The sequence below is a fragment of the Mytilus californianus genome, unplaced genomic scaffold (assembly GCF_021869535.1).
Source record: "Mytilus californianus isolate M0D057914Y unplaced genomic scaffold, xbMytCali1.0.p SCAF_11, whole genome shotgun sequence".
Classification (NCBI taxonomy): Eukaryota; Metazoa; Mollusca; class Bivalvia; order Mytilida; family Mytilidae; genus Mytilus; species Mytilus californianus.
In genome coordinates, this window is record NW_026262593.1 from 19,850,717 (window position 1) to 19,868,206 (window position 17,490).

The following is a 17,490-nucleotide window of genomic DNA, read 5'->3' on the forward strand; positions in this document are numbered from 1 at the left end:
TGTTTAATGGTTGCTTAGCAAAAATACTGTTTTCATCCGATCCTTGTATAAAAAATGATTTCTAATTTCTATACTCACGGAAATCTTTTATATGGCCTTTATGTTCATATGTTAAACTTTTCACAATCATAGGCCAATAAACAACTGATTTCCATTTAGGTACCACTAATGTACCTTTTGCTTTACACATATGCATATAATTAATAACCCTTTTAATAAAAAAAATAGGAGGAAGTATCCAGTTATTAAATGCTGACAAGTTATATGCAAATACATCAACACCGGAGGTACCAGGTGTAAAAAACTTTGAGAAAAACCTAGATACCTTCTCATTTCTACTGTCGGCAAATAAATCACAAGTGAATGGACTCGTACATTTGATATTGACCTTGATTTAATGATGGATTATCTCGTACTATTTCCGATTGTCTCTGATTGAGACATCTGATATATCTTTTATCAATAAATTATAATTGATTTTGAGACATTTCCGGGTTTCCTGTCCGGGACACAACTTTTCATATTGTTTATTCAGTTTTTATATTCAGAATATTGGGACATCATCTGGTGATTTTATGTAACGTTTTATCATATATCAATCCTGAATTTGATCTCTCTAATGGTTTAAGTTGACATGTGTGTGTCATTACCTTAATATGATTATCATTTAAAACAGCCGTTTGCTATTTAATATGTAAGCCAGTAAGTCCTCAAAATGTCTACAAAGGGAAAAAAACTATATTGCCCTCTACATTTAATGTTGTCTTTGAGTTGACGTTTCATTGATCACTATTATGTATATTCATACTAAAAAAAATGCGATTTAAATTATTTTACGCTATAAGGCGGTAGAGTAACACAGTTATCCTTTAAAGGTACTTATATGATGAACACGACAGGTGTCACATGTGAAGCATAATATGTGTCCCATTCCGGAGCACCTTAGAACATCCCAAGCTTTTGGTGGGGTTCATGTTGCTTGGTCTTTAGTTTTCTATCTTGTACTTTTGTAGACTGTTAATTTTCTTTCCGTCTGTTTTTATTTTTTGTCATTGTGGTGTCAGATTTTCTTCAATTCATGAGTTTAAAAAAATCTTACTTGTTAAATTCCGCCTCTCTTTTAAGCAATACCATACGGAATATGTGTTTTCATTCAGATCAGTATCTATATTGGCTAATGAAATCACCAGTATATGACAAACATAAAATGGAGAATGGAAATGGGAAATATGTCAAAGAGACAACAACCCGGCCAAAGAGCAGATAACAGCCGAAGGCCACCAATGGGTCTTCAACGCAGCGAGAAAATCCCTCACACGGAGGTGAGCATCAGCTGGCCCCTTAATAAAAATGTGTACTATTTCAGTGAAAATGGACGTCATACTAAACTTCAAAACATATAAGTGAACTAAAATTAAAAAACATAAATGACTAACAAAGACCAGAGGCTCCTGACTTGGGACAGGCGGGGTTAAACATGTTTTGTGAGATCTCAACCCTCCCCCTATATATCTATCCAATGTAGAATAAAGAAACACACAGCGATACGCAGAGTAAAACTCAGTTCAAAAGAAGTCAGAGTCCGATGTCAGAATAGGTCACAAAAGAAAATTAGCAAAATGACAATGATACATAAATTAACAAAGGACTACTAGCAGTTACTGACATGCAAGCTAAAGACATCAATGAAACTGATTGAAAGATTATGTCAAGTACAATCCCTCCCGTTAAGGGTTTAGTATCATACCATCATAAAATATATGAGAAGAACATAACCCGTATCATGCCAACAACTGGTTTTAGAATAAATGTGTTTATTTCCGATGCAAAATCCCTATGAGTGAATCAATATTAATACCAAAATATGCAATTCTTAATGACTTGACAACAGTATCGTAACTATGTCCCTTCCGAATAAGTCTGTATAACCATAATGCTGAAACCAAGTAGGCGTTAGAATTTTTCACGAAATTTTGATGAGTTTTACCTGACTACACCATGTATAAAGCAATTGGAATTCATACGTTACAAATGATTATGTTTCTACCACTAATACCAAATGGAAATTGTAATAAACCAGGAGGTCATTAACAAAACATATCGCGATCACTCTTTGGAATAAAAATAACTTCATAAATTGTGGTCGTTCGCATTGCGTTTTTGTCAGAGGCTTTAGAACATTGAGAAACTATAAATAGCAATATGATAAGCTAATGAAAATTAAAAGTACGTCAGCATTGCTAAAACAATTGAAAAATCGATACCTTAAAGGATATTTTTCGTTCAGTGATATTTTTTTTTCTCAATTGATCCGATTTTGATGAAAACTATAGGATAAATAGAGAACTGTTAAAAACAAAACTTATCAGCAAATCAGACCTATAAACAAGTTTTATGACTGAAATTGTTCATTCGCTCCTTATTTGAGATAGCCCTAAAAAGAAAACTTTTGACCAATATAAGAGATGTTACCTCATATCTTAAAGATTTGAATATATACACCAATACTTTGAAAAGTAAAAATTCCCATCAACACAAGATCAACAAATAAAGCAAATAAACGAAATCGAACCATTACATTATGCAACTGTTTAATATTCAATTATAGGTTATAGATACTTTCATGAAGTCTTGTCTTCAGACTGCAAACGAAAGCGAATTTGTTTCTATTGCCTTTCCGGCCTTTGGAACAGGTCACCTTGGGTATCCTAAACAGCAAGTGGCCAACACTATGTTTTCCTGTGTGGAAACATTCTTCAGACGCCATCCAAATACTCCACTGCAGGATGTTAGATTCGTTGTATATGACAAGGATTTCACTACTGTTAAGGTAAATACAATATCATATTTATTGTTTGACAAATAAAGAGATTTTGATTAAATTTTTTTATTTATGAACAACAAATTAAGTTGAAATTGTTTGAACTCATAACCATAAAGTTCAAAATGAAAGTTGTAACAGTATAAAAATAACACTTTTCAAAGACAGTTCATTAAAGGAGTGTTATTCTGCCAACAATCTTGACAACCGTCGCAGAACTGAGGCAGAATGTTAACCCTTGAAAAATATATTCTGCGGAGGCTAAGACTCGGTTTTTAGGGTTGATCTGCTGAAAAGGCCAAATTTATTAATTTTTGAATAACATCATTTTGGTTCTGAATCTGTTTATCTATATACTACAACCTCGCCTGAATCTTGGACTAATTGTTTTTTGGATTCAAAGGTTCAAACATATATATGTGTGGTTCAAAGGCCACAACTTTACTTGTCTTGTAATTAATTTGAGTAAGGGTTTTAAGCACCGGTGTAAATGGAGAATTCACATGTTTTGGAGTAAATGGTTACAGCTATACATGTAGCGTATGAAAATACTGTTTCAAACTATGAAAAATTAATGAATTATTGTTTATAGTAAATCCCTATAACATAGAACATTTTAAAAATCTGAAAGGTTATGCCAAAAACAGCTAAGTGTAATGTACAGAAATTGAAAGTATCAATGATATTTCATTTTAACCAAAAAGTGTCGTCTACTGGGTTTATGATACTCCTAGGTACGAAACATTCACGAGCAGCTACGTCAACCAAGATGCTTTTAAAAAACGTATCAAAGATATCAGGCGACATGCGTATTGTCTACATAAGACTCATCAGCGACGTATGAAACTAGTTTGAAGGTCAAATCATTTAGGAAGTTGAAGAGCATAGAAAACACAAAACTTCCAAAGTACCAAATACGGATCAACCTTTTACGAATGATGTTAGACAGTGCTTACATAGAACTGATTATGACTGTTCTACGTAAACACAGTTTTAACAGTTCTACCCTAAATAAATGATAGTTATAATTGCATCGCTAAGCTTTATCTATTGAGTTATTTATTTTTTTAATTTCTTTCTTTCTTTCTTTATTTGTTATTCATGAAACCATTGTCTGTGGAAAATGCCTGTATCAAGTCAGGAATAAGACAGATGTTTTCCATTCGTCACGTAGGTGGACAGAGTTTAACGTTTGATTTTATCAAGCTCCCCCTTTTTTAATTTACATTTGAGTTCGGTATATTTGTTTATACTTTCGTATATTGTACTTTTTTTTTATCTTTTATTCATCATTTGTTTTACTTCATTTATATTATTTCAAGTTAGATATTCTGAATTATCATAGTTACTTTTGAAAATAAAGTTTTGATTTTATCTCTGTCATATTTGCATGAGATTAACTCACAGAAATAAATAGTTGCATAGATAAAATAAGAAGATGTGGTGGGATTGCCAATGATACAACTTTTCACAAGAGACCAAATGACACAGAAATTAACAACTATAGGTCACCGTAGGCCTTCAACAGCAAAGCCCATACCGCATAGTCAGCTATAAAAGGACCCGAAATGACAAATGTAAAACAATTCAAACGAGAAAACTAACAGTCTAATTTGCATATAGGTATTATATCTTTACATATTCTTAAAATTGTGAGTCTCTATTAAAGGCTGTCTGAAAAGGGAACTTTAAATAATTTGTGGAAAACGTTTGCGATTCCTGTGCATGAGTTTTCTCGCTACAAAACGTTCACTCTAGAATGCAAATTATTATTTCTAAAAGTAATTTCAAGTTTTAATTCATTTGAAATAAATACTACGTTTTTCAGTTCAATTTCCAATGAACACTGGTTCACATATATTAAACATGTTAATTTTACGGGTTTTTTTTTCATTTTTTTAAGCAGTATTTTTTTGTTTTACACTACAACTTTTATTTGATCACCCAGACACAATTCATACGTGTAACAAGTAGATGTATAACAGGGGTTTACAACTTTGCTTATCTTAAGGTTTACCGTTATTTATTGATTTATGAATAAGATACAATTATTACTTTTTCGCGTGAAAATAACATGATAATTTCTCATTCAATTCAAACGTAAGAAATTACGTTAACAATCATAGAATTAATGTGAATTCACTTCATTTATCTAAGTGGAATTAACATTGAACGTGTTTCACGTGATATTTACACAGTTAACATAAAATTAATCTGCATACCACTTCATGTAAACGTTAACGTGAAATAAAAATCGCTGTATTGAAGACCCATTGGTGGCCTTCAGCTGTTTTCTGCTCTTTGGTCGGGTTGTTGTCTCTTTGACGCATTCCCCATTTCCATTCTCAATTTTATTGAGCAGGTTTCATGGGTAATTCATATGAGGAAACTTTGGATATTTTTTTTATGAGACTAATAAAATGGAACCATTTTTGTCTTTTCCCTGTGAAACTCACATGAGCATATTTTGGATATTTGACAATCTTTTTTTAAAGTACTAATAAAATGTAACTCTTTATTGTCTTTTCAACGGTTTCACGTGAAATTCACATGAGTATACATTGGTAATTTAACACCAATTTTTTTCTCACAATACTAATAAAATGTAACTCTTTATTGTCTTTTCCTGTCTTTATTATTTGATTCGATTTACTCAAGGCCTTTGAAGAAGAACAAGATAAGAGACAGATTGGTGATAATAGCAACAGACAATTTGCACAATATGATTTTGTGAAGTCAGGTACAATTATTTGAAGAATATGCTTTTGACTAATTTAAATTTTAAGAAAAAAAAACGAGAGCTGAATTAATGAATATTTTTTCCAGATTTTATGGTGAAAGAATGCAATTTTCTGTCATTATTGTATTTTTCAAATAGTTCGCTTCTATGTATGTTGACGTTTGTTTTTGTTGAACTTCAGTGTTCCTGTTGTTCTTTTGTTTTCCTTTTATAGTTGATGTGTTCCCTCGGTTTTAGTTTGTAACCAGGATTTGTTTTTCTCAATAGATTTATGACTTTTGATCATTGGTATACTACTGTTGCCTTTATTTACAAGTTCTGGTTCCAGGGTTGATATCCTCTGATAATAAATGTATTAATTTGGAAGAAAAAGGTGCTTTACTGCCAAACATCTGTCAAACTTACCAATCTTGCCAAAATTAGAAATACATCAACATGTAACATAATACAAACACTGACGTTGGTTGAACACATGTGGCCAGGAAAAACCCCCGAGCACAAAGTTTTGATATGTATTTTAGAAATACCATGTCAGTGGATCCGTCTGACTTTATATCTCTCTGTCTATTTGCCACATAAGCAGAACTTTTAAATAACTCGACTAATTCTAATACGATTAAAATTAAATGCTTTTAACTACAGCAACTTAGGAAGTCACAAAAACACTCTTTTTTATTTTTAACATAATGCTGCCATGTATTTTAATGTGTGTTCCTTTAACATAGACACAACTGATTTTCACAAAAACTTTGAGAGATAAAGATCAAATATTACAAAAACAAGGGCCATGTGAGCTATTGCAATCACTTTTTTTGTCCATCATCAGTTCGTCCGTCGTCTCTAACATTTTCTTTAAAACATCCTCTCTAAAACCACTCAAAGGAGTAAGACCAACATTAGTCTGCTTCCTCAATAGGATGTCTACTGTTTGTGATTTTCATCCAGATTGATAATTCAACATGACCACTGTGGCTAAAAAAGGAATATAGGGACAAAACAGAATGATTACTGCTATAAAATTGGGAATGGAAACGTCAAATGTGTCAAAGAGACAGCAACTTGACCAAAGAGCAGAAAACAACCCAAGGCCACATTATAAGCCAGTCTATTTATCAGCACGACAACATACATCTACCTTGGAGTAACATCATACCACCATTTCCGTAGTTATTTTTATTGCCAATATAATGTCTTATTTGACTATTTTTTTAAGTGTTTAGCAGTTGACAAAAGTGTTATAGGAGCAAGGTTTTGTGTATTGCAAAACAAAAATAATTATAAGAAGATATATCTACCTGTCAGTTTCTATGAGAGAGGCGAAATATACAATTGGGACATCAAAAGAGGGGCGAGGGATACCAGAGGTACATTCAAACTCATAGATCGAAAATTAACTGACAACGCCATGGCTAAAAAAAAGACAAACAGACAAACAACAGAACACAAGACACAACATAGAAAACTAAAGACTTAGCAACACGAACCCTACCAAAAACTTGGGGGGATCGCAGGTGGTCCGGAAGGGTTAGCAGATCCTGCTCCACATAAAAGTCATAAGTGGAAATATAAACTGACATCGTCATGGCTAAAAAGAAAAAGACCAACAGACAAACATGAGTACAAAAAAACACAATACAGGCAACAACGTACTGAACAACATGAAACCCGCCAAAAACGTGGGGATCGAAAGTTCTCCCAAAGGATTAAAATATAAAAACATAAACTACAAAAATGATCAACATGACAAGATCTATCTACTCTGACAATTGAAGAAAAATCTGACAACCGGTTTTGTAACTATAGGCTGTTATCTCTAAAATATGGAGACTAAGGTAAAAACGTAAATTTCACAAATGACTAGCAACACAAACAAATAACTAGATTATCAATCAATGGTCCTCAATAGCAGAAGGCAAACATTTCATCACTTGAGCTATACAGGCTCATATGAGCCCCCTTTTTAATGCACTAATAAATATGTCTGCATAAATATCTCTGTCATCGGCTGTCAATAATATATAATACAAAATGAGTTTATTTGTCATATATTCAAGTTAACTAGAGATTGGAGAAACTACCGAAAATAAAGTGTTTTCTTCGTGTCGTGGTTTTTTTTATTCGATATGGTCACACATTGATGACTTCAGGCTAGAGTTTATGACAAACGTGATGATTTCAGATTTCAAATTGACAACTTTCAATTTTTCAGCAGTGGCATACCCACTGATCATCGTGTGACGTATGTCAGTCTAAGTTAGTACACTGCGCTTATGCTTCTTAGCACGTTATGGGCTTTGTTGACAGTGGCGTGCTCCTAACACAGCGGCTGCTCAAGCAGATTTGTGAGTGGTTACCCTCGAAAAGTTGTTGATTAGTACTCTGTGTCGGTGTCTTCGCTCGCTGGCGAAACGTTTTCACGGTCTTAGGTCTTTAAATGCTAGTATGGTCGATTTGACTTTAATTGAAATTGTAGTTATGATACTTTTGACTTCGTTAAAGCTAATGTTGTTAGTACAAGTATAAATTTCACTTATAGAATCGAAATTGAGAAATTGAAGAAACCTAGGAGAATTTTTAAAAAATATTCAAGAATTTAAAAGATATATTAAAAAAAACCTAATTTTCAACAGTTTTGCATCCATTTATAAATTGAACACTGCACATTGCTTATTACCACACTTGTGGTACATTATTTCAAATTAAACAAATAAAAAGTAAGAGTTTTGTGAGAATGCAAATGAGAATATCTTTGGAAGACCGAAGGAGAAAGAAATAAAGAATGGATAGTTTCTTGCCCTTCAACAAATAGCAAAAGCTGTCAGGATAAATATTCCTCTGATAAAAAAAATATAGAATTATGGACAATCTTTAGGAATCTCAAAGAAAATACTTTGGGTCTATGATTTTAGTAAATAAAAACTAGTATCTTGATATTGACACTTTGAAAAATGGCATTACTTCTGTGTTTAATATGTTTGGATTTTTGAACGATTTCTATTTTTCACTTGAAAATCCGAAATCTTAAGTTTTTGTTTTTTCATTTTCCCTGATATATTTAATGTATAATAATAATCCAGCGTATTAAATCTGTTTTACATTTTTGTAATTTTATCAAGTTTAAAACTTGAGGGACGCTTTGGTAATTTGTCAGATTTTTTTTTTGTAGCAGATAAGGACAGAAAACAACATACTATAACGTTATCATCATCAGCACCAATTAATGAAAGTGATTCATACATGGACATGATGGAAAATTTACGAAAAAAAGATGTAATGAATGGTAAGTGTAAAAGTTTACAAGACAAAAATACTACAAATGAATTAAGATGTTTTGTCTAATATTGTCGGTGTACATGAGATAAAACTATAACTAGATCAATAAATAAATGAAAGCAAAACAATAAGCCTTCAAGCCATTTGATAATTTTAGTAAAAAGTAAAATCACAAAAATACTGAACTCCGAGAAAATTCAAAAAGGAAAGTCCCTGATCAAATGGCAAAATCAAAAGCTCAAACACATCAAACGAATGGATAACAACTGTCATATTCCTGACTTTGTATAGGAAATAATGTAATAAATGTAATAAATTTTAAGATGACTATGAGGTATGGCTTTGCATTGTTGAAGACCATACGGTGACTTATAGTTACTAAGGTCTGTGTCATTCGGTCTCTTGTGGAGAGTTAACGTTGTCTCATTGGCAATCATACAAGATGTTCCGATTTTTATAAATAGCAATTCACAAACAAAAATAAAATTTAATGGAAAATTTTGTGAAAAATTATCATATATGCACTAGATGTAATAAGTGTTTATGAAAATACATCTAAGTATTTCTGGGACGGTTAAACCGCGAAAATAGTGTGTCTAGTTCTCATTTATACCTCAAATGTGTATTTGTGAATCCAATGTTAAACCACTATTGGAAGGTAGATATGTTTCAAGTTACATTACATTTGAGTCTCGAATAACTATACTTGTGCACTTAAATGCATATCTTAATATGCACTATAGCATTGCAAATACTTCTCGTTTATTACTTTTTTACGAACCAGAAAAAGACATGTTTATAGTTCGTTCTTATGTTGTACTGTTACACCACTGTCCCAGGTTAGGGAGAGGGTTGGGATCCCGCTAACATGTTTAACCCCGCCACATTCTGTATGTATGTGCCTGTCCCAAGTCAGGAGCCTGTAATTCAGTGGTTGTCGTTTGTTGATATGTTACATGTTTGTTTTTCGTTCATTTTTTTGTACATAAATTAGGCCGTTAGTTTTCTCGTTTGGATTGTTTTACATTTGTCATTTCGGGGCCTTTTATAGCTGACTATGCGGTATAGGCTTTGCTCATTGTTGAAGGCCGTACGGTGACCTATAGTTGTTAATTTCTGTGTCATTTGGTCTCTTGTGGAGAGTTGTCTCATTGGCAATCATACCACATCTTCTTTTTTATATGTATGCATTCTACATGAACATTTAGTTAACTCGTATGCGGAATTTGATCGAAAAAAGTTATCACAGAACTACGAACAGGATTCAATTCCGATACCATAAATCCAGATATAAATCGGATTTTATAATATTCGATTTGAATCAACCATGCTTGTGAACAGGGTATAATGGCATTATTGTCATTGTGGAATTTGCAGTCTTTTAAGGAGATTTATTTCATAAAAGATTTTTCATATTTGTCCTTAACTTTTATCCTTGAGACAAAAGAATAAATAACAAATGAATAATAAAGGTTTGCCATTAATTTGTCTCAGCTTTATCGTAATCAATATGTTACATAATTAAATGTATTTCATTGTAAATATATAATCTGAAATATATTTCTAAATGTATATGTAAATGTAATCGGCAATAAGTGAAATTAGGCATTAAGCTTAAATCCTAGGCAATAGGCTAACGCCTAGGCATTAAGTTATTGCCTGAAATTTTCAGGCAATAAGTTAAACTTGGGAATTTCGTTTTATATTCCAAATACATATATTTTAATATTTTAAAAAGAATATTCCAAAAATTGATAAACATTCATTTAAAAGATTTGTAATTGTTCGTATTCAAAGCAGAACGTATTCGTATTTCTTTGTGGTATTGCAAACAAAGTTTTTTTTAAACAAAATTGAGAATGGAAATATGTCAAAGAGACAACAACCCGACCAAAGAGCAGACAACAGCCGAAGTCCACCAATGGGTCTTCAACGCAGCGAGAAAATCCCGCACACGGAGGTGGTTCTCAACTGGCCCCCTAATAAAATTGTGTTTTAGTTCAGTGAAAATAGACGTCACACTAAACTCCAAAACATATAAATGAACTAAAATTAAAAAAGCATACAAGACTAACAAAGGCCAGAGGCTCCTGACTTGGGACAGGCGCAAAAATGCGGCGGGGTTAAACATGTTTTGTGAGATCTCAACTCTCCCCTATACCTCCAGCCAATGTAGAATAAAGAAACACATAGCAATACGCACAGTAAAACTCAGTTTAAAAGAAGTCCGAGTCCAATGTCAGAATAGGTAACAAAAGAAACTAAACAAAATGACAATGATACATAATATATATAGATATAAATTATATTATGGTTACTGAAAACTTTGGCAGACAATTATGGCAATCCACTGTTATATATATATATTAACTTGAAATTTAAAAGCAAGAACATATTAGAATAGTCTTGAGCTCGAGTCAAAGATGGACGAAACCGATAAACAATACAGTTATTTTTTATCGTTTTTTTTTTTTTTTTTTTTAGCTGTGCGTAATATAATTCTGTCCACTACCTCAAAAAACTTTTATGCATATATGTTACAGTGAATTTTTATAATCAAGGATTATGTAGAATCCCTGATTTTTCAGGGATTATGTTGAATCACTAAACTCATTAGTGATTATATATAATCCCTGAAAATGACCAGTGATTTTACATAATCACTGAACATTTTACTAATTATTTTACAAATTCCCTAATAGGATTTCAGGGATTATCAATAATAAAAAAAATCAAATTAAGTGGACAGGTTTTTCAAATTAGCAGTGATATTTTATTCAACTGTTGAACCACATTATTTCACAAACAAATAAGTATGGCAGATGAAAAAAAAACAAAAAAACAGGATATGGACAAGGAACAAATACAATGGTATTTTTACTTTGATGACAAAAGAACCAATTAAAGAAGACAAAACTCCTGCTTATTACTATCTGCTGACAAAGTAAATATTTAAAAAATTGTTTTAAGGCTGCTACTATCCTTTATATTTCATACATATTACACTCTTTACAGCATTATTCATTACTATAGGAAGGGAAGGGGGTTTTGGGGCAGAAATCTAAAAAAATAATCTTAAATATCTGACGAAAAAAATATATTTTGCAAAAAGCAAAAGCTGTAAAATCTAGATATACATAAACAAAAGTACCATTTATGATATGCACATTTATACAATTTGCGTCTCATTAGTATACTATTTTTTATAACAAATCAGTTGTTTGTAATGAAAATTTCATTTCTCTGAAGAAGAAGTGCCGTAAAATTTTTATCGATATGTAAAGGACATGGTTTTTGTCGAGCCTGCGACTTTTGTCGCAGAAAGCTCGACATAGGGATAGTGATCCGGCAGCGGCGGCGGCGTTAGCTAACTTCTTAAAGGCTTTATATTTTAGAAGCTAGAAGACCTGGATGCTTCATACTTTGTATATAGATGCCTTATGTTACGAAGTTTCCGTCTGTCATATGTCCATTGTCCTTGACCTCATTTTCATGGTTCAGTGACTACTTGAAAAAAGTCAACATTTTTGTAATGTTAATTTCTTTCTTATTATGAGTAATAGGATAACTATATTTAGTATGTGCGTACCTTGCAAGGTCCTCATGCCCGTCAGACAATTTACATTTGACCTCGACCTCATTTCATGGATCAGTGAACAAGGTTAAGTTTTCTTGGTCAGATACTATAAGCAGTAGGTCTACTATATTTGGTATATGGAATGATTGTAAGGTGTACATGTCCAACTGATAGGTGTCATCTGACCTTGACCTCATTTTCATGGTTCAGTGGTCAAAGTTAAGTTTTTGAGTTTTGGTCTTTCTTTCTAATACTATTTGCAATAGGTCAACTATAAATGGTGTATGGAAATATTTGATGATGTACATGTCAGTCTCACAGGTCTTATTTGACCTTGACCTCATTTTCACTGTTCATTTCTCAGTGTTAAGTTTTTGTGTTTTGGTCTGTTTTTCTTCAACTATAAGCAATATATCAACTATATTTGATGTATGGAAGGATTGTAAGGTGTATATGTCTGTCTGGCAGGTATCATCTGACCTTGACCCCATTTTCATGGTTCATTGGTCAATGTCAAGTTTTCATGGTAAAGTTTGTTTCTTAGATACTATAAGCAATAGGTCAACTATATTTAATGCCTAAATTGATTGTAAGGTGTACATGTCTGTCTGGCATGGTTCATCTGACCTTTACCTCATTTTCATGGTTCATTGGTCAATGTTAAGTTTTCTTGTTTAAGACTGTTTCTTAGAAACAATAAGCAATAGGTCTACTATGTTTGGTTTATTGAATGATTGTAAGGTGTACATGTATTTCTCGTTTGGTTTATCTGACCTTGACCTCATTTTCTTGGATCATGTTAAGTTTATGTGTTACTTGTAGTAAAGCTTTGTATTTAGGACTATCAACATAAAATTAATGGTTAGTAAAGAAGGCGAGACATTTCAGCGTGTGCACTCTTATTGAAAATGTGGATAATGCGGTAAAACAGATGCGATTCAAATAGAAGTGCCTGTAGAAAAGCAGGGCAAATGTGCAATAGTCGATGCCATCCAAATTTATTTAATAAAATTGAGAATAAAAATGGGGAATGTGTCAAAGAGACAACAACCCGACCAAAGAGTTGAAAACAGCCGAAGGCCACCAATGGGTCTTCAATACAGACAGAAAATCCCTCACCCGGAGTCGTACTTCAGTTAGCCCCTAAACAAAAATGTGTATCAGTTCAGTAACAATAGACGTCATACTTAACTCCGAAATATATAAAAGAAACTAAAATTAAAAATCATACAAGACTTACAAAGGCTAGAGGCTCCTGACTTGGACAGGCGCAAAAATGCGGCGGGGTTAAACATGTTCTTTTGAGATCTCAACCCTCCCCTATACCTCTAGCAAATGTAGAAAAATCAAACACACAGCAATACACACAGTAAACTCAGTTTAAAAAAAGTCCGAGTCCAATGTCAGAATAGGTAACAAAAGAAACTAAACAAAATGACAATGATACATAAATTAACAGAGGACTACTAGCAGTTACTAACATGCCAGCTCCAGACCTGAATTAAACTGATTGAAAGATTATGTCTTCATCAGATAAATATCAAGCACAATCCCTCCCGTTTGGGATTAAGTTTCATACCATTGTAAAATATATGAGAAGAACATAACCCGTATCGTGCCAACAACTGGTTTTAGAATAAATGTGTTTATTTCTGATGCAAAGACTCTATAAGTGAATTAATATTAAAGCCAAATGTGCCATCTTTAATGACCTGACAACAGTATCGTTACTATATCCCTTCTTAATAAGTCTGTTTAAAGGTTTTGTTAGCTTTTGAGGAGAATGCCGACATTTTTGTGCTTTGTAAAGAATATTACAATAAAAGATTGGATGTGAAATACCCGAACGTATAAGATGTCTGCGTTTTGATTCATATTTACGAATGATGTCCTTGTACCGATGATAAAATTTAGTAAATGTTTTGACTAGTTTGTGATATTGAAAACCCTGGTGTAATAATTTTTCAGTAAAACACAGATTTCTTTCGCTAATATCTAATACGTTGTTACATATACGAGCGAATCGTACAAGTTGAGATATATAAACACAATAAGATGGTTACAAGGGAACGTCACCATGGATAATTAACAATAGGAAATGAAAAATTCATCTCTTTTATCATAAATTTTGGTATTAATGATTGTTTAATATATTGTACTTAACATTTTGATATATTGTGTAACATTTTAATAGGTTGTGCCCAACATTTTAATAAACACATGTATTGTGCTTAACATTTTACAAATCATGTTTACAATGAAGTTTTAATATGATTTGATAGAATAAATTATTAAACTTTCATTTATATTCTTTATACACAAAGCTGTTTCTTCATTTCAGTTATTATGTATAATCCCTCACGTTTTTTCTAGTGATTATACATAATCCCTGAAAATTTTAGTGATTATATATAATCCCTTAACTAACCAGTGATTCTACATAATCCCTGAACATTTTAGGGATTCTACATAAACCTTGATTGAACAAATTCACTGTAACATATACATGTATTCCTGGTAAACATATGCTGTCATAACTGTTTACTAAATATATGAATATTAAATCCTACGCAGCCAAATTAGCAAGGTTATTTGTGAAAATGATGAAATGGATTAAATTGAAACTAAAATAAAACGACTCAATTTCTTATCTCTATGGAAATAATTTAATTTGCCCATTCCTCTATTTATTCATGCAGATAATTGTCAAATTTGGTGTCAGTGGGACCAAAGGTTTCTGAACAAAAACTAAAAAACTCAGTTGGATGACAGTTGAGCTAAAAATTTCTTTTGGTCAAAATGACTTACACTCTTAACGATAAAAGTTATTAAAATTATAAAGAGAACATCAGGGATTTTTTCTTTTATTTGCAGTATTTGGCACAACTTTTTCAGAATTTTCGGTTGTTGATACTATTCAGGATCGTATATGGGTTTAATTGGGCCATCCAACTATTTTGATCCAAGTGTTATTGGCGAGTCCTCAATAAACAAAACGCGCGTCTAGCGTACCAAATTAAAAGCCTGGATTCCTAGATGAATTTGTTTCTAAAAAAGCTGTTATATATCTATTGAAAACATATCTGATGAGCATTTTAACACAAAATGTAACATATGTTATTGTCTCCAAAAAAATATCTTTAATAAGATATTCTTCAACAAAAACTTGAAAACCAAAAATTGAATCTCTATTGTAGATCCCATGTCACTATCCCTAAGCAATAACAGACCATCTAAGAACTTTCACGGATTTGATGAAGGTATTTATATTATAACTAGAGTGGACTCGCTTATGTCTCGTCTGTTTTATTTTTCATAATTGAACTTATGTCAAAATTCTGTAATATGAAGGTTTTGTTACATGTGTCACACAAACTTAACGTCATCAATGATTCATGAAAAAGAGATCAAGATTAGATGAATCATATAAAGATCAACATATATATATGACTAGCAACATGACTACTAAAACAAAGTTTGTGGGTGAAATTGAACTTTACATCAAACACACATTATTAGGTAAAAATGTAAAAAATTGGGTTATAACAGTCAACATTGTGTATAAATTAAATGATAACAAGTTAATCATAATTTAGAACATGACCTCGACCTGTGACATCTACCTAAACTTCCATTTTGTGGACCAAGGACACAAAAGGCGAACGATATTAGGTTTTTTTCACTTACGCTTAAACAATTACAATATGAAAAAAGACATTAGGGGTAATAACTGGAATTAGATTAGAAGTCATCGGAATGCTTAGGTCAAAATACATTACGACGACCTGGGGACATATGGGCTGTTATTAAAGTTGTATGAATCTAATAAAAGTAAATATAAATAAAATTAATAGTTCATATACGGTAGTTGATATTGTGCATCATTATTTTCTTCTTGTTTTATTGCATTAAGTAGTAAGAGCAAAGACTGGTCGACCCGGAGTCAGAATATGTCTGGGCATGGTGACATGTCTTTCTGTGAAATATTACTTGAGAACTTGTACGACAGAATCCAGTTCAGCGTGTCGATCTAGTACAAAGCAGGGTTAATATCAATATGACATATGCATATTCTCGTCTCGAACATGTATTTTTAATATATGGCGCTGGATGTTAAACAGCTATTCATTATCATCTTTTAGTTCTTGTTTTACTAACTCTGACTATTTATGTCGTAATTTATGGTAAATAAGTATTTATAGAATTACCCACGGTTTTCTATTTTAAATTTGCATTTCACACGCAATCTTATACAGATGTGTTTAAAATGGAAGGTGAAAATGATGGCCAAGATGATGTTGATATAGTTCAAGCGTTATTTGACTTTAATGCGGAAACAAAAGGTGATTTATCCTTTGAAAAAGGAGACATAATTATTGTCAAAGAAATTAATACCTCAGGATGGTGGACTGGTATCAAAGGAAATGAGACCGGATATTTTCCTGTTACGTTCACAAAACCCGTCAAGGTACAATTTAGTATTTTTGCATCCATTTTGCATTTCAAGAAATACTGGTATCTATGCGATGAATTGATCTGTGAAATATCGTATAGGTAGTTATATAAGTGTTCCGAATGGTCGTTATTAGTAATATTATATCTAGTTAAAGTCAAAGAGGGAATGTGCAATGCCCAGCATTAAAAAATGAGCTGACTCAACTGAAATACTCATTTCTTTGTTCACTTAAACATCTTTTACGAAACTCTTAACTTATACCTATAAGTAAAATATTTACTTAACTGATAAATCAAACTTTCAACCAAATTAATCCGTTGTATAAACTGAATATAGTTTTGAATTAATAGCCTATTCATCTGTTTCTTTTTTTTTTTTCATGAAGAAAGTTTTTCGGGACGGGAAAACAAAGTATCTATTTGAAGATGGTAAGTAAACTGTAGATTGAAACTGATGTTAGAATATGGATTTATGTTTTTTACGTGCCCTTCCCCTTCCATCTTAATATTCCAAATGATGAATGTTAGATGGACCTTACAAAATTATTCTAATCAAAGCAAATCCTTTTATTATTACTTCGACATGACATCGTGATTGCTGTCTAAATTATTTGTTGTGTTTGA

The 17,490-nt window shown here is 32.1% G+C and overlaps 1 protein-coding gene across 3 annotated transcripts in view; it reads left to right on the plus strand.

Annotated features, from left to right (window-relative positions):
- The first annotated feature begins 2,614 nt into the window (after positions 1-2,614).
- The window catches only part of LOC127719694 (uncharacterized), a 42,297-nt gene continuing 27,421 nt past the window's right edge, over positions 2,615-17,490 (plus strand). For all 3 annotated transcript variants that reach the window (XM_052225926.1, XM_052225928.1, XM_052225927.1), the window contains exons 1-6: positions 2,615-2,830; positions 5,480-5,561; positions 8,728-8,841; positions 15,609-15,671; positions 16,668-16,879; positions 17,253-17,295. In XM_052225926.1, the coding sequence (XP_052081886.1) occupies positions 2,624-2,830; positions 5,480-5,561; positions 8,728-8,841; positions 15,609-15,671; positions 16,668-16,879; positions 17,253-17,295 (721 nt within the window). In that variant the 5' untranslated portion in view covers positions 2,615-2,623. The remainder of the gene's footprint in view (positions 2,831-5,479; positions 5,562-8,727; positions 8,842-15,608; positions 15,672-16,667; positions 16,880-17,252; positions 17,296-17,490) is intronic.